The sequence below is a fragment of the Moschus berezovskii genome, chromosome 8 (genome assembly GCF_049115385.1).
Source record: "Moschus berezovskii isolate FMDL1 chromosome 8, NW_MosBer_1.0, whole genome shotgun sequence".
NCBI classification, from domain to species: Eukaryota; Metazoa; Chordata; class Mammalia; order Artiodactyla; family Moschidae; genus Moschus; species Moschus berezovskii.
This window is the reverse complement of record NC_142467.1, coordinates 98,538,835-98,561,773: the sequence shown is the minus strand read 5'-3', so window position 1 is coordinate 98,561,773 and position 22,939 is coordinate 98,538,835. Positions and strand designations below refer to the sequence as shown.

Here is a 22,939-nt window from a genome sequence, read left to right as displayed (position 1 = left end):
TGCCCCCACAGCAGATGAACCAGCTCTGGAGGTTGGGTGCTGTTAGAAGGAGGGAAGCAGGAAGTGGAAGTGAGGCGTGTGCCCAGGCCCACTTCGCGGGCTGAAGGTGGTGCTGCTGGGAAGGGGAGGAGCCAGTGGCTTTTGTCTCAGAAGGGACCACGCTGCACAGGGAACAGTGTGGCTGCAGACCCAGAGGCAGGCTGTGCAGGCCTCAGCCAGCAACATCTCAGGTGAGAAGCCAGCGCTACCAGGCTAGTGAACCCAGGCACATCCAGGGCCTTGGGGGTGGAGGTGGCCAGGTCCTAGAGGGTGGTGGGGGGATGGGTAAAGAATCACTGCTGGACCCACTTCCTCCCAGACCAGAGGGATGGGTTAGGAAGGCAGAAGTGAAAGTGGAGGAGCCATCTGAATCATAGAAGGGGTACATGCACGGAGCTCATGGCCAGCCTGCTGCACCAGCCAGGAGTCCAGGCCATTCCTAAGAAAGCAGAGGCTGATTGGTGTGTGTGAAGGATAGACTACAGAGCTCAGCTCCCCTCCATTGCTGCGTCCTGGGTGCTGGCATGGGGAGGCCAGGAGCAGGGCACTTCTGCCCTCAGGAGGGAAAGTTGTGGGGATTTTCCTTACAGTGGTCATATAGATGGAGATAGAGCTGTGGAGGAAAAATAAGCAGGATAGGGGACCACGGGGAGCAGTCGCCAGGTTAGGGTCACCTCAGGACCCGAGACCAGGAGGAGGTGAGGGGGACTGCCTCCAGGGATGCCTGGTGCATCAGCCAGTGCAAAGGTCCTGAGGTAGGTTTTGCCCTAAGGAACAGCCAGGACACCATGGTTGGTGAAAGCCGGAAATGAGTGAGTAGGGTGGGAGCAGCAGCTCCCTCAGGGCATTGTGGGAAGAGATGAGCACTGGTTTTTCCAGTGAGCACCGATTTTTTCTTCCAGGTAGGTAGGGAGAGAGTCGGAGTGTATGGTTGTGACCTGACTCAGGTGCCCTTTGGAGGCTGTGAGAAGAGATGGATGATGAGGGTAGGAGCAGGGACACCAAGGTGGACCAGACTCCTGGTCCAGGTATGTAGTGACTTTTGGGGTGACAGACTCTGACACGTGGAACTTAAGAGTTGGAGGGGGTGGGACCCTTCCTGGGCTCTTGTTTCTCTGCCCCAGGCCCTGATGGCTCTGGTGGTCAATGCCAGGTTATGTGCATCCCTAGTTCTTGCCCCAGGACACAGCCTAATGGACTCTGGGCTTCTAACCTTCCTTGGCCTCTGAGTCCCTCTGTACAAAGATGCTGTGGCTGGCACCGCCCCCCCCCCGCCCCCAGTGTGGAAAAGCACTCTGGAAACATGCCAACAAAGGGCTCCTGGCACACAATAGGTAAGGGTGCCACAGTGGGAGCCACAGTGAGGGACAGGGTTGATAAGTCACACCCTCTGCTCACAGGTGCCATGAAGTGCCCAGTCAACTTCTTGGAGGCTGCAGATCGCATCCTTAGTGGCCTCCAAGAGGACTTTCTGTGGCCCATGCTGGCAGCTGAGTTCCTGGTGGCCTTGGCCGGCAACAGCCTGGCCCTATACCGCTTCTGCAGCCGGGAGCAGCGCCCTTGGCCCCCAGCTGTGATCTTCTCGGCCCAGCTGGCAGTCAGCGACCTGCTCTATGCCCTGACGCTGCCCCCCCTGGTTGCCTACTTCTACCCACCCAAGCACTGGCGCTATGGGGAGGCTGCCTGCCGCCTGGAGCGCTTCCTCTTCACCTGCAACCTGCTGGGTAGCGTCATCTTCATCACCTGCATCAGCCTCAACCGCTACATGGGCATCGTCCACCCCTTCTTCACCCACAGCCAACTGCGACCCAAGCACGCCTGGGCTGTCAGCGCTGCTGGCTGGGTGCTGGCGGTCCTGCTTGCTGCCCCCACGCTCAGTTTCTCTCACCTGAGCGGGCCCCAGCAGGAAGGCCAGTGCTCTGTGGCCAGCCCGGGGTCCTGTATCAAGTGCCTGGGGACGGCGGATGACAGCCAGCTTGAGGCCTACCGGGTCTACAGCCTGGTGCTGGTGGCCCTGGGCTGTGGCCTGCCGCTGCTGCTCACCCTGGCAGCCTACGGCGCCCTGGGGCGGGCCGTGCAGCACAGCCATGGCATGACAGCAGCCAACAAGCTGCAGGTGGGGGTGCTGGTGGCCAGCGGCGTGGCCCTCTATGCAAGTTCCTACGCGCCCTACTACATCACAGCGGTGCTCAACGTGTACGCCCGGCTGCGCTGGCAAGCCCTCTGCCCGGGTTTTGTGAGTGAGGCCGCGGCGGTGAAGGCACTGGCCCAAAGGACATACCTGGCCCACCAGGTGACGCGGGGCCTAGTGCCCCTAGCCATCTGCATCCACCCGCTACTCTACATGGCTGTGGTGCCCAGCCTGGACTGCTGCTGCCAACACTGCCCAGGCTGCAGGCAGGGCCAGACCCAAGAGAACACCACGTGCTCCAGTCAAGCCCTGCACCTCAACGTCACAGCCACCCCCCAAACCTCAGGGCTCCAGTCCCTCGAGCTGAGCCCGTGACCTGACTGGCCCATCTTCAGCCCCCTCCTCATCACAAGATGCTGGAACCCGGCAGCAGAATGCAGGCAAAGAGCAGGCCCCCGGCCCCGAGCCCCACAACAGGCCAGGAGCCCCTACTTCCTAACCACAGAAAGGCCTCCAGTGGGACCAGGGGGTGCCCATGCTAGAGCTGCAGGAGCTTCCACTCACACCACTAACCCTGGGCAGGGCCACGCAGCAAACCCATGATGTGGGAGGGGCAGGGGGACGGGGGCGGGCTGACCCCACCCACAACAGTGTGATTGACAGCAGGGAATAAATGGACCAGCACAGCGCTAGAGACTAGACTTTTTATTGCCCTTGAAGCCCCCTGCTCCAGGAGGCTGCCTTCTGTCACTGAAGGGTCCCGGGGCCAGGGGCTGAGCAGCAACAGCAGCAACTGGCTTAATTGGTTGATGGCCTAGAAAGGGAAGTATAAGGTGGGTGAAGATGGCAAGTGGGGGAGCTCTAGACCCTTTAGGGTGTCCCAGGACCACCACCCATCTTACACACACAACACGAACTCAATGGGGAGGAGAGGGGATGGGGCAGGAAAAGATGGGGTGGAGGCACAGAGCACACCAGGGGCCAGACAGGCCTTGGGGCGTGGGACCCTCCATGAGAAGCAAAGGACGTCAAGACCCACGAAGCCCCAGGACAACCCTGGTGAGGACCACAGTCAGCCCAAGTATCAGCCACGATGCCATGAGGGGTGGCGGAGGGCAGAGGTCTTACTTGGCCCACTCGACATTGAGGATGAGGTGGTCGTAGCCAAAGCCGGACACCCCGGCGATCGCACGTGCAGCGTCCTCCCGGCGGTGGAAGCTGATGAAGGCAAAGCCCTGGGGGAGGGAGCAGGGGTCAGCGACAACGCTCGGGGCACAGTTGGGAGTCAGGACCCCACCCCGCCCCCACGGCTACTGGCCCACCTTGGACTGGCCAGTGGTCTTATCCTTTGCCAGGTAGATGCGGGAGATGGAGCCAAAGGGCCGGAAGAGCTCCTGCAGGTCGGTCTCACGAGTGTCCTCAGACAGGTTGGTGACACGGATGGTGGCATTGTCGTCAGCTGGGCAGGCAAGGAAAGGCGTCGGTGAGGGGCCGACCCCACCCGTGGATAATCATAGGGTACAGGTGGTGCCCGCCCACACATCAGCCCAGCGCTGGGGTGCCCTCCCCGCCTCACCTCTGCGGTTGGGCTGCATGGACTCCCCACGGCGGCTGGCCCCATCGCGCAGGCTCGGAGGCACGTACTTCCCAGTCTTGTTTTGAGTGGCCTGCACAGGCTCCAGTTCTGGGGACGAAAAGCAAGTTTAGGTCAAGCCTCCCCTGGCACAGGCCTGGTCCAGGACACTAGCCGCTCCGGCAACGATCCAGCCCCAAACACCCTCTCTCTCAAACCACAGGCATCAGGAGGATCTCTTCAAGGGCTAAAGGTCTTAAAAGGACTAAAAGTGCTTAAAGGTCACATCCAGGAAGCTGATCCACCCACATGCCCTGCCTGCTAGCAGCACAGGAAGAGCAAGAGAAACCACACTGAGAAAATGCCCAGCCTCACACACACACCATCACAGGTACACAGGGTAGCGACAGCCCCCAGATTCCCGTCCCTGGGACAGATGACAAGTGGCTGTGCACACGAGTCACAAGTATAGAACTCCACTGTGTGTGCGTGTGCAAACACAGCAGGCTCCAGTCGGGACAGACACACTGCGAGAACAGCCTTCTCCCCTCACCACACGTGATGTCCTTACACCTGCAGCCGTGCTCACTAGAGGCTCACAAATCCCAACAGGGAGGCAAGTGACGTCACTAGCAGAGCACCCACCTGCAGTCTCTCACACAAACCAATGTGGGCTGTGGCCACAGCCTTGCTGTTTTGTGGGAGGTGATAACCACCAACAGTGGTGGTCCTGTCCAGACCCCAGGTGAGGACCCACGACTCCCAGAGATGCTAGCAATTCCTGTGCTCCACTCCCACTCTTCCCCCCAACCCTCAAGCCTGCCAGCCGTATCCCAGGGCCCTGGCACCTCCGGGGAGCTTCTCTTTCTCGCCAGTGGACAGGCCCAGCTGTTCGGCCAGCTCCTTCTGCATGGGCCCCAGCGTGTCCTTGTAGGGGCAGCGGGTGGTCCAGTGATCACCCTTGCAGATTCGGCAGGACACAATCTTCTGGCCCTTGAGCTTATTCATTGGGTCCTCCTCTTCCTGGCAGTTCAGATCCTGGCAGGGCAGGTGGGGGCAGTTCAGATGGGGCAGCCGCTTCCCTGCTGCCTCCACCAACACCCTGGCCACTGACTCCCCCAGCCAGGCACCCCACTTACCTCTTTGCTGGTGATGAATGTCATAGATACATCATCACTGACTGTGGTGGTGGCTACGTTGGGCCCTGGTGGGTCAAATTCTGAGTTCCCAAACTTCTTCCAGTTCTGAGCTCAAGGCAGGATGGGGGACAGGTCAGGGCAAGGATAAGTGGGACCCCCTCCATCTGCACCCTAGACTTAACAAGAGCCACCTTGAGGGTGGGTGGGTCTTGAACCCCATTCACCGCCCTCCTCAAATGCTCCTTGGAGAAGCGACGATGACAGTTTCTGTTCCCTGAGGGCATGCCAGGCCCCAGCTTCGTGCCAGCTCCAGGAGGTAGCAGGGGCAGCTCTCAGCCTCATGTTACAGATGAGAGAACTGAAGCTCAGGGGTAAACAGGCTCAGAGCCAACAACCCCTGGCAGGGGCTGTGCAGGTAACAGACAGACCAGCTCCCACCAAGTGATACTCAGGGGTGTGCAGGATCACCCAGATTTCCAGGGGCCTTGAGTTCCTTAAACAACCTGCACCTCGGCATCCTCCCCTATAAGGGACCACAATGCTCCCCACACCTCCGAAATGCTCGGGAGACTGAATGAGAAAATACTTCCCACGAAGCAGCTGGGTCTAACACAGGGTGTGTAGGTAACCATGCAACATGGATTTACTGCCGTCACTTCCACTGCTACGACCACCGCACAGGAGGGCTTGGCTCTGTTCCTCCCAGGCGACAAGCCAAGAGAAAAAAGAACCAACCCCTCCACCCCCACTCCTGCACCTGCTGGACTTTTCAGGGCCCCCATGGACTGCACACAGGCCTCAGTTCTGCTCCAACAAAACAGGTACACACAGGGGACTTCCCCGGTGGCCCAGGGGTTAAGACTCCGCACTCCCAATGCACGAGGTGTGGGTTCAAGCCTTGCTCGGGGAACTAAGATCCCACATGCTGTGTGGTACAACCAAAAAATTAGAAGAAAACAAAAAAGCATTAGTCTCTCAATCATGTCCAGCTCTTTGCGACCCTGTGGACTGTAGCCCACCAGGCTTCTCTGTCCGTGGAATTCTCCTGGCAAGAAAACTGGAGTGGGTAGTCATCCCCTTCTCTAGGGTATCATCCCGACCCAGGGATGAACCAGCATCTCCTGCATTGCAGGCAGATTCTTTACCACTGAGCCACCAGGGAAGCCCACAAACAGTTAAACCCCACTTCTAAAAATGAAGGCAATGGGGAAAAGAACTATTTTTTCTCTGAGTCAGCCCTGGAGGAGCCCCCAAGACAGGGGGAGAAGGGTCTTACCTTCCTCCTTGCCACAGCCTTTGAGGCCTTCCGGGTCTCAATTCTGAAGGTGCGGACAATCTGCGGATAGGAGGAGAAAGGTTTGAGCCTCCTGCTCAAGGTTCCTAGAGCCAGATCTTCCTCATCAAGACATCCAACCCACCACTCTCTCCTAGTCCAAGTGCCCCTCAAGCAAAGGGCTCCACCTCTTCCCCAGCCTCACCTTGAACTTCTTGCCATCCTCATCTATCTTATACTCCGTCACTGTCTTGATGTTTCCATTGATGACCTCCTTGGGAGGCGGCAGTGGAGCTGAGAGAGGGGAAGAGACAAAGGAACTGAGCCCTGGGTAATAGTGACCTGACAGAAGGAGGCTGGGGAGAAAGACAGCCCAGGGCTGGAGTGGAGTCAGGCACTCACCTCCTGGCAATAGTTCAGGCTCTGGACTGGTATCCCCAGTGGCCAGGGGGATCCCCTTGAGGAGCTCGCTGGTGACACATTTGTCTGTGACAGGGAGTGGAGGGAACTGGGGTCAGCTGGGCGGGCGGGGGGAAGGGACAGGAACTCGCAAGCTGAAATCGAGGGACCTTTGGGATGACGCCTGCACCAGGAGCTGAGAAAGGTGGGACCAAGGGCAGACGACTGGCCAGGAAGTGTCTTGGGATAGCCATCCAGGGACACGGAGCTAGCCAGGAGTAACTTTCAGCAATGAGAAGCATAGGGGATCCCTGGCCTGAGGGCAGTGGAGGGCCATAGGCATCCGGGTGCTAGTATTAATACAAAGGCAGGAGTGTGACTGTTACAATTTCCTCCCCGGAGTAGGGAAGCAGCAGCGCTGGCATCAAGGACTTGGGGGGTGGCATGGCAGAAGAAGGGATGGCTGGTGAACATATGGAACTGGAGATAGGCTGGCCCAAATGAGAGTGGCGCGGGGAAGGGACTGGCCGTGAGGGGAGAGGCAGGGTCTGACGGCGGTGCCAGGGTGGAGGATGAGAGCAGACAGCAGTGACGGCCTGGGGGCGGCGGGGAGAGGCCGGGCTGTGGTGATCCAAGGAGACAAAGTAGACTCACCGTCCTCTCCTTCCTCTTCCACCTGGTCCGCCCAACTGGGCTTCGAACTGCGGGGACAAGTTTGTCAAAAGGAGGGATGAGTGAGGCGAGGCCCGGCTCCCGCGGCCTCGACGCACCCAGGCTCCATATTACTCCTAGGACCGTCCCCCACTTCCCAGTCTGACTCTCAAACCTCCTCCACGAACCCAGACTCACTCAAAGTCTCCGGTCGGCATTGCAAAACCTTCTCCACGCAGCCCAAGCCTGGGCCAAAGACCGGAAGTAAGAGGTGAAAGAGACTTCCGGTTCCGCTGCCTAGAGCAGCCGTAGCACCCCACAGCGCCCCCTACGGACGGAGGTCGAGGCGCCGGCTGTGTGAGAGGCTACTCTTAATAGCTGAATAGAGGTTCAGCTCTTTTACCTTAAAATTTTATTTATTTATTTGGCTGCGCTGGATCTTAGTTGCGTCATGTGGAATCTAGTTCCTGGACCAGGAGCGCCTGCATTGGGATCACTGAGTCTTAACCACCGGACCTTTTCTTTTACCTTTTTTAAAAAAATAAAAATAATGACAATAAAGCTCAATTATATAGTTCTTACTGCTTTCAGGAACTGTGAGGAGGAAATTATCATTTCCATTTTTCAGCTGAAGAAACCAAAACTGATCTTCCTTGTCTGGAAAGAACTTTCCTGATTCAAATGATCAAGATATCAAGTCACCCCCTAACCATTCTCCCTCCTTGAGTAACTTTTTCTTTTTTTTTTTTTCCAGCATGGTGAGGCTTGCAGGATCTTAATTCCCTGACCAGGTATCAGACCTGGGCCCTGCAGTGGAAGTGCAGTCTTAACCACTGGACCACCAGGGAATTCCTAGTAACATTCTTGGCTCCCTGATATAATCTTTTCCATTTTCTTTAATTTATTGCTCATTGTCCAGCTTTCCCTCTACTGCATGCATTCTCAGTGGGAGTGAGATGACTCCCAACGGTCCCGAAATTAATTGTTCCGTGGCAAAAAAAAAAACAACTTGGAGATGACAATGACTTGTGGCCCTCCAAAGCCAACCCTCCCAGACAAAATCTTATTCCTAAACATTTAATTTCTATTGTTAGGGAGAAATTAAATGTAATTAGATTAACATTGATTTAAATTAAAGATAATTCCATTTTTCTCCTTTAGAGGGACGATAATGAAAAAAATGGTAGAAACTGCTGCAGAAAGACATTCGCCTGCTTCATTCACCTCTGGGTCCCCAGCACCCACAGGGTGTCTGCACTTGGTAAGTGCTCAATTTGTGGGTATTTGGGACCGACAGGAACCAGATTATAAAGGACTTTAAAAACTAGACTAAAGAGCATAGTCTCTTTTATACATATATATATATATAAGGTTTTAAAAATATTTATTTTTATTTATTTGGCTGCATAGACTCTTAGTTCCCACTAGTTCCTACGTGACCAGGGATCAAACCCAGCCCCCTGTATCAGAAGCACAGAGTCTCAGCCACTGGACTGCCAGGGAATTCCCAGCATAGGCAGGTGTGGGGTGTGGGAGAAGCACTAACATGTTCTGAATGGTGACCCAGTGTGACCAGGTTTTCTTGTGACAAAGATTATTCTGGGGGTCTGTAGAGGATAGGGTGGGAAGGAATAAATTAGCAGGAGACCAGGAAGGAGGCTGGAAAAATAAGTAAATAAAGGGGGTTGGGAATTCCTGGTGGTCCAGAGGGCAGCAGAGGATGAGATGGTTAGATAGCACCACTGACTCAGTAGACATGAATTTGAGCAAACTCTAAGAGATAGTGAAGGACAGGGAAGCTTGGCGTGCTGCAGTCCATGGGGTTACAAAGATTCGGAGGAGACTTAGCAACTAAACAACAGTACTAATCAGTTGTTAGGACTTCAAACTTCTGTTGTAGGGGTCATGGTTCAATTCCTGGTCAGGAAACTAGGACTGCAAGCTGTGAGGCACCACCAAAAAAAAAAAAAAAAAGAGGGCTGTCTGACAACAGATGAAACTATTATAAAGTATGTACAAAGGGTCAATAAACATTTGTGCAAACTCACTCATGTTTACTTCAAGAAATGCAAAATCCAAACAATGAACATTGCAGATGGGCAAAGCTGTAAGAATTTGATATTACTCAGTGATAGCAAAGATACAGAGAAAAAGACACTCCTGTATTCTGTTAGTGAGATTATGCAAACTCTTCAAATGGCATATTGATGATATCTTTAAATACACATACATGTTTTCCTTTGAACCAGTTGACAATTCAACCTGTGAGAAAAACCTGGGGATGTATGTAAAGGTGTGAGAACGAGCTATCCGAGGAGTACTGTTCATGATAGCAAAAACTGGAAATTCCTATCTGTTCATTAACAGCAGCTGGTTAAATCGATTAAGACGTGTTATGCTGCTGGGACTTCCCTGGTGGTCCAGTGGCTAAGACTCAGAGCTCCCGATGCAGGGGGCCTGGGTTTGATCCCTGGTCAGGGAAGATCTGGCATGCTGCAGCTAAGACCTGGTGTAGCCAAATAAATAAATATTAAAAGAAAAAAAGACATGTTATGCTGTAATCTATTAAATGCTATTCAGTCCTTAAGGAAGATCTACTTGCTGCTAAGTCACTTCAGTCGTGTCCGACTCTATGTGACCCCATAGACAGCAGCACCAGGCTCCCCCGTCCCTGGGATTCTCCAGGCAAGAACACTGGAGTGGGTTGCCATTTCCTTCTCCAATGTGTGAAAGTGGAAAGTGAAAAGTGAAAGTGAAGTCGCTCAGTCATGTCTGACTCGTAGCGACCCCACGGACTGCAGCCTACCAGGCTCCTCCATCCATGGGATTTTTCAGGCAAGAGTACTGGAGTGGCTTGCCATTGCCTTCTCTCAGATCTACTTGAAGTCATGTTAAAAATACATCCAAGAAAAGGAGAGGAAGCAAGGTATAAAATGGCATATGTTATAGGAACAAATTTTTGTACAGCTTTAATAATAGTAACTTGTATGCAGGTCAGGAAGCTACAGTTAGAACTGGACATGGAACAACAGACTGGTTCCAAATAGGAAAAGGAGTACTTCAAGGTTGTATATTGTCACCCTGCTTATTTAACTTCTATGCAGAGTACATCATGAGGAACGCTGGGCTGGAAGAAGCACAACCTGGAATCAAGATTGCCGGGAGATATGCAGATGACACCACTCTTATGGCAGAAAGTGACGAGCCTCTTGATGAAAGTGAAAGAGGAGAGTGAAAAAGTTGGCTTGAAGCTCAATATTCAGAAAACAAAGATCATGGCATCTGGTCCCATCACTTCATGGGAAATAGATGGGGAAACAGTGGAAACAGTGTCAGACTTTATTTTGGGGGGCTCCAAGATCACTGCGGATGCTGATTGCAGCCATGAAATTAAAAGACGCTTAGTCCTTGGAAGGAAAGTTATGACCAACCTAGATGGCATATTAAAAAGCAGAGACAATACTTTGCCAACCAAGGTCCGTCTAGTCAAGGCTATGGATTTTCCAGTGGTCATGTATGGATGTGAGAGTTGGACTGTGAAGAAAGCTGATCGCCAAAGAATTGATGCTTTTGAACTGTGGTGCTGGAGAAGACTCTTGAGAGTCCCTTGGACTGCAAGGAGATCCAACCAGTCCATTCTAAAGGAGATCAATCCTGGGTGTTCATTGGAAGGACTGATGCTAAAGCTGAAACTCCAATACTTTGGCCACCTCATGCGACGAGTTGACTCACTGGAAAAGACTCTGATGCTGGGAAGGATTGGGGGCGGGAGGAGATGGCGACGACAGAGAATGAGATGGCTGGATGGCATCACCAACTCGATGGACATGAGTTTGAGTGAACTCCGGGAGTTGGTGATGGACAGGGAGGCCTGGCGTGCTGTGATTCATGGGGTCGCAAAGAGTCAGTCACGACTGAGCGACTGAACTGAACTGAACTGAATAATAGTAGATAGATATGTAGATACATTCAAGCTATTTTAGGAACAGAATTATCAAACTGTTGCTGAGAGAATGCTTTGAGAGGAAGCCATCAGGAAAGAGAAGCTTATTTTTAAATTTTTCTGTTTTACTTAAAATTTCTACCATCTGATTTTTTTATTTAAATATAAACATACATAAACTATAAAATTATATTTTTCATATTAATATATAGCACACATCCTGTGTTACATATGCGAGCTGTAATGTATGTATGTATTTTAATATGTGTTTTAAATCTCTTCTTTTTTTGTATTTACTTACTTGGCTGCACCCTGTCTTAGTTGCACGTGGGATCTTTAGTTGCAGCATGTGGGGTCTAGTTCCCCGACCAGGGATTGAACTGGGCCCCTTTCCCCACACCCTGCATTGGTAACTTGAAGTCTCAGCCACTGGACCACCAGGGAAGTCCTTTTAACATGTTTTCATGTTCACAAATGTGCATGTCCTCTTTTAGAAGGGGCCTCGGGAAATATACATCCAAGTGCACTAAACTGGCTGGAAGAAGGCGTCCAATGCAATGTGGTTTAAAGGGTTGGAATTGAAAACAGCACTACTGTCATGATTAAGGGATTAGCTAAATATTGCCCAACTAGCTTCACCCCTGTTAGAGATAACTGTGCCCATTTCTGGCTACCCAGAAGGACCTTAACCACTAAACGCTGATGCTTCTGGGTGTTTCGATCTGGCCTCATCTTTACAGGCATACTTTGTTTCATTGCACTTTATAGATTTCCTACCAGTTGAAGGTTTGTGGGAACCCTGCATGGTCAGATGATGCTTATTTAACATTTTTAGCAGTGAAGTATTATTAAAAGTTGCTTTTTCTTCTAGACATAATACCGTTGTGCACTTTAAATAGACTACATGGGGCTTCCCAAGTGGCGCTAGTGGTAAAGAATCCAACTGCCAATGCAGGAGACATAAGAGATGTGGGTTTGATCCCTGGGTCGGGAAGATTCCCTGGAGAAGAAAACGGCAACCCATCCAGTATTCTTGCCTGTAGAATGCAATGGACAGAGGAGCCTAGTGGGCCACAGTCCACAGGGTCACAAAGAGTTGGACACCCCTGAGCACATACACACGTGTACACATAGTGTAAACATGACTTTCAAAAAAAATGATTGTATTTACTTTGGGCTGCACTGGGTCTTCATTACTGTGAGGGCTTTCTCTAGTTGGGGCCAAAGGGGTTTCTCCTGTGGTGGCTTCCCTTGTTGCACAGCAGGATCTTCAGAGCACAAGCTCAGTAGTTGTGGCTCACAGGCTGTTGCCCCACGGCATGTGGAATCTTCTTGGACCAGGGATCGAACCCCTGTTCTCCTCACTGGTGGGCTTCCCTTGTGGCTCAGCTGGTAAGGAATCCACCTGCAATGTGGGAGATCTGGGTTCGATCCCTGGGTCAGGAAGATCCCCTGGAGAAGGGAAAGGCTTCCCACTCCAGTATTCTGACCTGGAGAATTCCATGGACTGTACTGGAGTCTCAAAGAGTCAGACGTGAGTGAGTGACTCACTGGCAGGCAGACTATTAACCACTGAACTGCTAGGGAAGTACAAACATGACTCTTATTTATTTTTAAATAAATGTATATATTTTTAAAATGTATATATTTTTGACTGTATTGGGTCTTTGTTGCTGCTTGGGCTTTTCTCTAGTTGTGGAGAGCAGGGATTACTCTCGAGTTGCAGTGCCCAAGCTTCTTATTGCAGTGGCTTCTCTTGTTGCAGAGTACACAAGCCCTAGGGCTCCATGGCTTCAGTAGTTGCGGCCCCCAGGCTCTAGGGCACAAACCTAACGGTTGTGGCTCACGGGCTTAGTTGCTCTGCAGCATGTGGGATCTTCCTGGATCAGGGATTGAATCCGTTTCTCCTGCATTGGCAGGCAGATTCTTTACCATTGAGCCATCAAGGAATCCCCCAAACATGACTTTAATATGCCCTAGAAAACAAATCAAAAAAAATTTGTGACTCGTATTTTCCTTATCGATTGATTTCGATATTTGCTTTACTGCAGTGGTTTACAACCAAGCCTGCAACATCTCTGAGGTTTGCTTGTACTTCCATTTCAGTATTCTTTCTGTATGGAATACAATTTTCTTTTTAGTTCTCTATTTATTTATTTATGTGGTGGCTGCACCACACATCATGTGAGACCTTAGTTCCCTGACTAAGAATCAAACCTGCACCCGCCTCAGTGGAAGCACAGAGTTTTAACCACTGGACTGCCAGGAAAGTCCCTGGAAAACTTTTTCTTAAACATTGAACATGTATTTTTTTTCAAGTCAGGTATTTTCTAAGGGCTAATAAAAGGGGCCAGAGGAAGCATAGGACAGTGGGGAGAAGCCTGAATCCAAGGTCGGATGGAAAAGCAGTCCCTGAGCCATTCTTTTGGTCCTTTATCACCACACCAACATTCTTTCCACATCCAGAGACTCCACAGGACAGCAGCCAAGATAAGAGCAGGACTTCCCCGGTGGTCCAGTGGTAAAGAATCTGGCTGCCAATGCAGGGGACAGGGGTTTCATCCCTGATCTGGGAAGATCCCACATGCCATGGAACACTAAACATCTGTGCTACTGCTGAGCCTGCACACCTGGAGCTTGGGAGCCGCAACTGCTGAAGCCCTCACATGCCTGGAACCCGTGCTCCACAAGGGAAGCCACTGCAATGAAGAGCCCCCTGCTCACCACAACGAGACAAAAGCCCGAACGCAGCAGTGAAGACCCAGTGCAGCCAAAAATAAAAATAATTAATTAAAAAAAAAAGACAAGAGCAGAAGGAACTCTCCAAAGGGCGTCAGGAGGGGAGTGTGGACGCTCAGGGTGTGGCACCACTTGGAAACTTGGTGGCCGTTTCAAGGGACTCACTGGTGCTCACAGGTAGAATTCCACTTCTTGGTATTCTTCAAAAGCACCAGAGACACGCATCCACAAAAGGCCACATATTAGGACATGCACATGAACTTTCATAGCAGATTGATTCACAATGGCCCAAATTGGGAATCATCTGAATTTGTTTCTGCCATAACAAAATACCACAGACCGAACAGCTTATAAACAATGAAAATTTATTTTCTCACAGTTCTGGAGGCTGGGAGTCTGAGATCAAAATGTCCTTCTGAGTCCTATCTCCCTGGCTTGTGGATGGCTGTCTTTTCCCTGAGTCTTCACATGGTCCTTATAAGGACACCAGGCCTGTTGGCTTAGGGCCCACCTTAATGACCTCATTTTATTTATCTGTAAAAAAATTTTTTTAAAGATTCTGTCCTCAAATATATTCACATTCTGAGATAATGGGGGTTATTCAACATATGAATTTTGTGGGAGACACAATTCAGGCCATAACAGAATTCAAAAATCCATCAGCAGAGGCATGGACAAACAAACTGTTCCATCTCTACAATGGAGTACCGTGTAGCCATAAAGCAAGGCAAATGACTGATACAGTGACACGGACGCACGTCTCAGCCACAGACCAATAGACACCATATGATTCCATGGGTGTGAAATTCCCTAACAGGCGAAACTAATCCGTAGTAACAAATCATCTGTGATCTTCTCTTAATGGAGATGGAACCAGCTGGCAGTGCCAGGCAGGCAAAGGGAATTTTCTGCTTCTTGATCTGGGCAGTTGATGACATAGGCAAATATACAAGTAGAAAAGTCCAGCTGCACATACAAGATGTGTGCATTTTAATAATAAAATCTGGAGAGGAACAAAGTAAGGATCAGAGTCAGTCAGACCATCCCAATTCATTTCTTTAAAAAAAAAAATTATGTCTTTGGCCAAGTGGAGTTTTCTATCTTTGTTGTGGCATGTGGGATCTTGAGTTGCAGCATGCAGGATCTAGTTCCCTGACCAGGGATCAAACCCAAGCCCCCTGCATTGGGAGCCTGGAGTCTTAGCTACTGGACCACCAGAGAAATCCCCATGTTCTCTGCTTTATTTTTATTGTAGTATTTCTTGCTTTTTAAAATCCCCTCATCCTTTGTGGCATTTGTCTGCCCACTTTGTTCTTGAGACAGTTGGGGATGATGTTGGTCTGTGTGATTGCTGCTTGCATGCCCAGCACTGGAACCAGTGCTGGGATAGTCAGTGGTAGCTCAGTGGTTGTGTGATTGTTTGTGTCAGTGTTCAATTAGTAGTTGCAAACGATTGCATGCCAGTGTGGACACATTATATACGTGTGTGATTGTGGTCATTGTGGTGATGATGGGGTGTTAGAAAAGCTTCCTTGTGACACAGAAATGAGAAACAAGCACTGACCATTCGTTTTGGCCATTGTGGGATTCAGTGTTGTCTTTTTTTCTATAGCTTGCTTTTGTTTGAAAATTGCAAATGTGCTCGAGAAAAACAGGTTGCCGATAGATACATGTAGTAGAATAGAGGAACCTAATGTTTTTTAAAGATGCAGAGAATAACTGAGTTTAGGAACATGTGGTAACGGTGGAAAAACCTAGACAGGAAGGAAACACAACAACACTTTCATCATGGTTGTGTCTGAGGAAGTAGCAGACGGGGAAGACAGAGTCTTCATCTGTGCTTTGAATACTTATTTCATTAAAAACAAAACAAAACAATCTGGACTTCCCAGCGGTCCAGCGGTTAAGACTTCATCTTTCAATGCAGCAGATGTTGGTTCAATGCCTGATCAGGGAATTAGGATCCCACATGCCATGGGGTGAAGTCAAAAAATAAAAAATAAAAACACAACAACTTGGCTGTTGTGGAAAACAGTATGATGGGTCCTCAAAAATGTAGAAATAGAATGACTACAGAATAGAAATATGACCCAGCAATTCTACTTCTGGGTATATACAGAAAGGAATTGAAAGTATGGCCTCGAACAGATGTTTGCACATCCACATTCAGAGCAGCATGACTCACCCTAGCCTGAAGGTGGAAGCAACCCTAGTGTCCGTCGACAGATGAATGAATGAACAAAATGTGGTCCATCCATACAGTGGAATATTATTGAGTTTTAAAAGGGAAGGAGCTTCCAGGAATTCCCTGGTGGTCCAGTGGTTAGGACTCTGGGCTCTCACTGCCGAGGGCCCAGGTTTATTCAGTCCCTGGTCAGGAAACTCAAATTCTACAAGCTGTCATGGGCATATACCCAGAGAGAACCATAACTCAAAGATATATGTACCATAATGTTCAATGTAACACTATTTACAGTAGCCAGGACGCAGAAGAAACCTAAATGTCCATCAACAGAGGAATAGATAAAGAAGATGTAGTATAGGGACTTCCCTGGTGGTCCAGTGGCTAAGACTCTGCACTCCCAAGGCAGACGGCCTGGGTTCGATCCCTGGTCAGGGAACTAGATCCCGCATGTCACAACTACAGAGTGAAGGTACCATGTACTGCAGCGAAGACCCAGCACAGCCAAATGAATAAATAAAATATTATATAAAAAAAAGAAGAGGTGGTACATATATGCAATGGAATATTACTCAGCCATAAAAAGGAATGAAATAGTGCCATTTGCAGAGACGTGGATGGACCTAGAGATTGTCATACAGGGTAAAGTAAGTCAGAAAGAGAAAAATATTGTACAGAATGCTTCTATGTGGAATCTAGAAAAATGGTACAGATGAATTTATTTGCCAAGCAGAAATAGAGATCCAGATATAGAGAATAACTTACGGATAGAAAGGGGAGAAGAGGGTGGGATGAAATGGGAGACTGGAATTGACATATATACACTGCTATATATAATAGATAACTAATGAGAACCTACTGTATAGCACAAGAACTATTCAATGTTCTGTGGTGACCTAAGGGCCTCCCAGGTGGTGCTTCTGGTAAAGAGCCCATCTGCCAATGCAGATGTAAGAGACGGGGGTTCGATCCCTGGGTTGGGAAGATCTCCTGGAGAAGGCATAGGCTACCTACCCACTTGAGTTTTCTTGGGCTTCACTGGTGCCTCAGCTGGTAAAGAATCTGCCTGCAATGTGGGAGACCTGGGTTCAATCCCTTGTTTGGGAAGATCCCATGGAGAAGGGAACCCACTCCACTACTCTGGCCCAGAGAATCCCATGGACAGAGGTGCCTGGCAGGCTAGAATCCACGGGGTCGCAAAGAGTCGGACACGACTAAGCAACTTTCACAATACTACAATAAAAATTAAAATTTAAGAAAAGATTCTGCAAGTCGCAGGGCATGGCCAAACACCAAAACAAAGACAAAAAAAAAAAAAAGAGAGAGAGACAAGGACTGCATGATTTCATGCAGTACTGATTCCATGATTCCAACTCCTATGAGGTCCCTAGAGGAGTCAAATCCATAGAGACAGAAAGTAGATGGTGGGGGCTTGAGGCTGAGGTAGGGGAGAGATGGGCAGTTCGGGTGTTTTATTTTTAAGTGAAGTGTAGTTGATTTACAGTATTGTTTATTGTACAGCAAACTGCATCAATTATACATGTATATATTCTTTTTCATATTCTTTTCCACTGTGGTTTATCACAGGCTTTTGAATAAGTTTCCTGTGCTACACAGTAGGACCTTGTTTATCCATCCAATATATAATCATTTGCATCTGCTGACCCTACTCCCAATCTGTCCTTCCCCCAGCCTTCAGAATTGGTGTTTAATGGGGACAGTTTCAGTTTCACAAGATGAAGAGTTCTAGAGATGGATGGTACTGATGTAATTGCAGTGTGAAATTACTTAGTGCCGTTGAACTGCACTTAAAAATAGTTAAGATGGAAAATTACATCATATGTATTTCACAATTTAAAAAAATAAAAATGAACACGCACGCACACACACACCATAAACCTGAAACCAGTAAAAACCACGAGACAGTATTAGGATGGCATTTATGAAACAGAAAGTTAACAAGCGTGGGCAAAGATGTAAACAGATTTGAACATCTGTGTGTGGCTGGCACAAATGTAAAATGGTACATATGCTATAAAAAAGGTGTTTTTTGTTGCTGGTTCCTCAAAAAGTTAAACATAGAAGTAATTCTGTTCCTAGGTATATACTCCAGAGACCTGAAAGCGGGAACTCAGATACTTGTACATCGGTATTTACTACAGCATTATTCACAATAGACAGAGGGTGGAAGCAATGCAAATGTCCATTGACAGATTGGTGGACAAAATATGTATACATACAAGGGAGTACTATTCATCCTTAAAAAGGAAGTTCTAACCAGTGCTAAACATGGATGAACCTAGAGTGTTCTGCTGAGTGAAAGAAGTCAGACGCAGACGGCTATGATCCCATTTACAGGAGAAGCCTAGAATGGGGAAACTCAGAAAGTATAGGGGAGAGGTTACCAGGGGCTGGGCTGGGGGAGATGGGGAATGAGGGGTTATTATTTAGTGGCTATAGAGTTTGTTTGGGGTGATAAAAATGTTCTGGAAATACATAGTGGTGATGGTTCTACCATAGAATGATTGTACTGAATGCCATTGAACTGTACACAGACACACACAAAAAGGCTTAAAACCCCTCAAATCTCAGTCATGATTTTTGACAGAATAAATTAGATCATCAGTCGTTAAGTCATTTCTGACTCTGCGACCCCATGGATTGCAGCATGCCAGGCTTCCCTGTCCCTCACTCTCTCCCGGAGTTTGCTCAAACACATGTCCATTGTGTCAGTGCTGCCATTCAACCATCCCACCCTCTGTCGTCCCCTTTTCCTCCTGCCTTCAATCTTTCCCAGCATCAAGGTCTTTTCTAATGAGTCGGGCTCTTCACATCAAGTGGCCAAAGTATTGGAGCTTCAGCTTCAGCATCAATCCTTCCAATACATATTCAGGGTTGATTTCCTTTAGGATTGACTCTTTTGGTCTCCTTGCAGTCCTAGGGGCTCTCAAGTATTCTCCAGAATGATAGTTCAAAAGCATCAATTCTTTGGCACTCAGCCTTCTTTATGATCCAACTCTACTGGAAAAACCATAGCTTTGACTAGACAGGCCTTTGTGACACAATGGAGGAATCCATCCAAGGATGCTCAGCATGGTGCCGTTTACAACAGCAGGAAGATGAAACATTTAATGACTTACTATGTTGGAGAAGACTCTTGAGAGTCCCCTGGACCGCAAGGAGATCCAACCAGTCCATTCTAAAGGAGATCAGTCCTGGGTGTTCATTGGAAGGACTGATGCTGAAGCTGAAACTCCAATACTTTGGCCACCTCATGCGACAAGTTGACTCACTGGAAAAGACTGTGATGCTGGGAGGGATTGGGGGCAGGAGGAGACGGGGATGACAGAGAATGAGATGGCTGGATGGCACCACCGACTCGACGGACATGAGTTTGAGTGAACTCCGGGAGTTGGTGATAGACAGGGAGGCCTGGTGTGCTGTGATTCATGGGGTCGCAAAGAGTCAGACATGACTGAGCAACCGAACTGAACTGATGTGGTAGATTAGTCACTAAGTCGTGAATTCGTGTCCGACTCTTGCAACCCCACGGACTGTAGTTTACCAGGCTCTTCTGTCCATGGGGATTCTCCAGGCAAGAACACCAGAGTGGGTTGCTATTTCCTTTTTGAGGGGATCTTCCTCACCCAGGGATCAAACCTGAGCCTCCGGCATTGGCAGGCAGATTCTTTACTGACTGAGCCACTAGGGAAGCCAGATTACTTATGAAGGAGCTGAATGGATTTTACATTTGAACGCTCTCTGGTCCTTCAGTCTTGTGATTAAGGCACCTGTGACTACATGGCATGTTCAATAGAGGTGACACCTAGTGCCCTCCTGAATAGAAGGAGGTGGGACAGGTGCTCCTTGACTTCTTAACAGTGGCGCTCTGGGGCGTTTGTGCTGGTGACACTTCTTTGTCTGCTTCTGCTTCATTGCTGTAGCAGGTCTTTCCCAAAGATGAACCAAAGAAAAGGTTTGTTCCTCCTAGAATTCAGTAGCAGTGAGTCAGGCTGAAAACGTGGAAAGTCCACCTGACAGATTCCAAATAAAGGGTCTGTCTGGGGGTGGCAGGCCAGGGCTCCAAGGGACGCTTCTCTTCTTGCGCCACCATCCGCCGTGTGGGGCTTCTGGCCTCGTGGTCACATGACAGTTGCTGTACTGCCAGGCATCACAGCCCACTCCAGACCAAAGAGACAGATACAAGGCCACGAGGAAGGCCAACTAAGACTTCCTGGGGACTTCCCTAGTGGTCCAGCGGTTAAGACTCCATGCTCCCAATACAGGCAGCATGGGGTTGATCCATGGTTGGCGAATTAAGATCCTGCATGCTTCACAGTGTAGACAAAAAATAAATAAAAGGCTTTCCTGGAAACAACACCAGCAAGTTCTACTTGCATGTTATTGGCCAGCACTGAGTCACAATCTCTACCCCAAACACACATGGAATGATCTAACTTCAGATGAACACCTCTGTGGGGTCACACTCGGCACTAAGGACCCCACTCTCATCCGGCCTCTGTGGGGTCACACTCGGCACTAAGGACCCCACTCTCATCCGGCCTCTGTGTAGACGCAGCCAGAAGTCCCTCGTAAATTGTGAGTCGCCACCCAGGGTGATTTATAGGAGAGATTTATTTGAAGAAATATTACAACATATAAAAACTACATAAAGTCTTAATTTCCACTTCATACAGTGGTAAATTCGATATAATGCGTAATAAAAAACTTTTAAAATCCAGAATGGACAAAGTACTGCACAGTTTGATCACTAAGTCAAATTAGCCGATAGGCAAATCTCACTGAAGAGCTTCATCTCAGCCAAGGCCACAAACACCGCATACGACACATCTGAACTGACTGATTGACATGTGAAAAATACAACAATATCAGTGCATGTTGGGGATTTCTGGTGGCAGAAACATGGGTGATGGGAGGACAGAACTAGTCCTTGGCAGCCTCCTCCTTGATTTTAGCTGAAGGGAAATAAAAGGGAGAATCACTGCAGGGAACTTCCATATGTTACAGTAAGCAACAGACAAGTACGACAGGTACATTAACCAGGAGCTATGTTAATGCCCAGGTGTCGATGTTAAAGGACGACCAGGTAAGAACCTGTGGCAGCTCTGTATCAACATTCAGAGAGACTGAGCACTGCTCAGGTGTCCCCTAAAGGCTTCTAGACTGCCTGGGTTAGCGTCCACGGTGGGCCCAGCAGAGCCAGACTCTGCCACAGGACAGAACCGGATCCCAGTGCCTGTCTGCTTACCCACCCGCCTGCCTGCTCGGTCTCACAGCAACCCCGAGAGAGACGCGAGGCCACTGGGTGAGTCGTCCCAGTCCCAAAGCCTAACGTCACACCCTTGCCATCTCTGCCCCCACCATACCTGAGGTGCTCTCTCGCGCTCTGGCCAACATGCAGCGCTTGATCTCCAAGCCGATGGCTTTGGCCAGTGGCGGCGGCACAGCGTTACCCACCTGCAGGACGGATGGAGGGCGACACCCGGTTTGGCACAGCCGGAGTCAGCACCAGCCTCCACTCAGACCTGGGCACTGGGCCCCTGGCCTCAGGCTCACAGGGGCCTCCAAAGCCCTTCCACTGGACCCTCCTCCCACCCCAAACACTGATGGGTCAAGAATCAGCCAGAGAAAGGGGACTTAAAGGGCTTTAGAAAATCTTAGAGTCCAGATACAGAAGCCACCAGGTCTCACTTCCGGCTGAAAGTTGATACTCCGGGAGAACAGCATGTTGCGGGGGGTGAGGGTGGTGTGAAACTGGGAAGGTCTCGCTGTAACCCCAGCCATGCACCTGCATTACTTGGATGTACCTTAATTAAGAGCCAAACCTAGTACTCTGAGAACAGGAGGAAACACTGCTTCATCTCAGCGCTTAGTGACAGAGAACGAGCACCACCACACCCAGCCTGCTCGGTGTGACGTGCTGCAGGTTTCCTTTGGGCTAAATCTCCTTCAGCTGTCAATAGCAACCACACGCTTAGGGATTCTGCCTGACCCATGAGGACCCAAGGCCCCAGGGATGGCGGGTTACCCCTTTCTTACCACCACCCTCCTGGGAATACTGAGGCCAGCCAGTCAACCAGCTGTGGGGGTTCAGCGTCCCCTCAGAAGTGACCGTGTGAGCCGAGCTCCCCACGGACCCACCCCACCCTCTGCTCCCTCTCGCTGGGCCTGTTTCGTGGGAGCTGCCGGCCGGCCCCACCTCAGCGTCCATCCACTGACCTGCCGGTGCTTGTCCAGGATGTTGCCGAACAGCCGATAGGTGTCAGGGAAGCCCTGGGAGCGGGCGCACTCCCGGACGCTCACCACTCGGTGCTGCTCGGGGTGGAGCACACGGCCCTGGGGGAGAGAAGCACAGTGGGGGCGGGTGTGAGAGGGGACCACAGGAAGCCCTCCCTGGCCAGCGACCGTCCCCACCCAGGCCCGAGGGGCCTGCAGACCTACCTGCTTGCCCATGGGCTCGGGGTTGGTGACAGTCGTGCTGAAGAAGCCGTCCCATTCGAGACGCCCATAGAGGCCAGCCCAGTGGTTGTGCCTGTTCCCAGTGTGGGGCAGGCACCAGGGGATAAGGGTGTTGAACTGTCGGGCCGCAGGCTCACAGGGCTTGCCTGCAGGGAGAGAGGGCTGTGATGGGGCCATGGGGTTGGGGAATGAGGACAGTCCCCCGGGCAGAGCCTCCTCATAAGCCTTGCTTTCAGCAGCCTTTATTTAGAGCAGGGACACCCAGGTCCGGTGGGTCTGCACCCAGCTCAGGGACGCTGGGCGCCTAAGCCCCTGCACCTACTGCTGAGAAAGCCTGAGATCGTGCCCCTTCCTTCGAACCCCCGACATGGCTGCAGACCCTAAGGGGGC

The 22,939-nt window shown here is 50.2% G+C and overlaps 3 protein-coding genes across 9 annotated transcripts in view; 1 reads left to right on the top strand and 2 right to left on the bottom strand.

Annotated features, from left to right (window-relative positions):
• The first annotated feature begins 14 nt into the window (after nt 1-14).
• P2RY11 (purinergic receptor P2Y11) lies at nt 15-2,859 on the top strand. Of its 2 annotated transcripts, XM_088839022.1 has the most exons (3): nt 15-230; nt 942-1,067; nt 1,440-2,859. In XM_088839022.1, exons 2-3 carry the CDS (start codon nt 1,013-1,015, stop codon nt 2,543-2,545), a joined length of 1,161 nt encoding a protein of 386 aa, XP_088695148.1. In that variant the 5' UTR covers nt 15-230; nt 942-1,012; the 3' UTR covers nt 2,546-2,859. The 2 variants fall into 2 exon arrangements, with proteins under 2 accessions (XP_088695148.1, XP_088695149.1); XM_088839023.1 differs by lacking the exon at nt 942-1,067.
• Nucleotide 2,860: 1 nt separating this feature from the next.
• EIF3G (eukaryotic translation initiation factor 3 subunit G) lies at nt 2,861-7,511 on the bottom strand. Its single transcript, XM_055430046.2, has 11 exons — nt 7,404-7,511; nt 7,209-7,255; nt 6,558-6,641; nt 6,361-6,449; nt 6,159-6,218; nt 4,883-4,987; nt 4,592-4,781; nt 3,747-3,854; nt 3,493-3,629; nt 3,299-3,405; nt 2,861-2,984 (listed from the first exon to the last, which is right to left on the bottom strand). Exons 1-11 carry the CDS (start codon nt 7,421-7,423, stop codon nt 2,969-2,971), a joined length of 963 nt encoding a protein of 320 aa, XP_055286021.1. The 5' UTR covers nt 7,424-7,511; the 3' UTR covers nt 2,861-2,968.
• A 13,175-nt stretch (nt 7,512-20,686) lies between these two features.
• DNMT1 (DNA methyltransferase 1) overlaps nt 20,687-22,939 on the bottom strand; it is a 43,432-nt gene continuing 41,179 nt past the window's right edge. For 5 of the 6 annotated variants that reach the window (XM_055429949.2, XM_055429950.2, XM_055429951.2 and 2 more), the window contains 4 exons: nt 22,532-22,695; nt 22,310-22,426; nt 21,457-21,547; nt 20,687-21,045 (listed from right to left, as the gene is read on the bottom strand). In XM_055429949.2, the coding sequence (XP_055285924.1) occupies nt 21,014-21,045; nt 21,457-21,547; nt 22,310-22,426; nt 22,532-22,695 (404 nt within the window). In that variant the 3' untranslated portion in view covers nt 20,687-21,013. Of the gene's footprint in view, nt 21,072-21,456; nt 21,548-22,309; nt 22,427-22,531; nt 22,696-22,939 lie in introns of all 6 variants that reach the window. The other variant, XM_088839021.1, reaches the window with a different exon arrangement.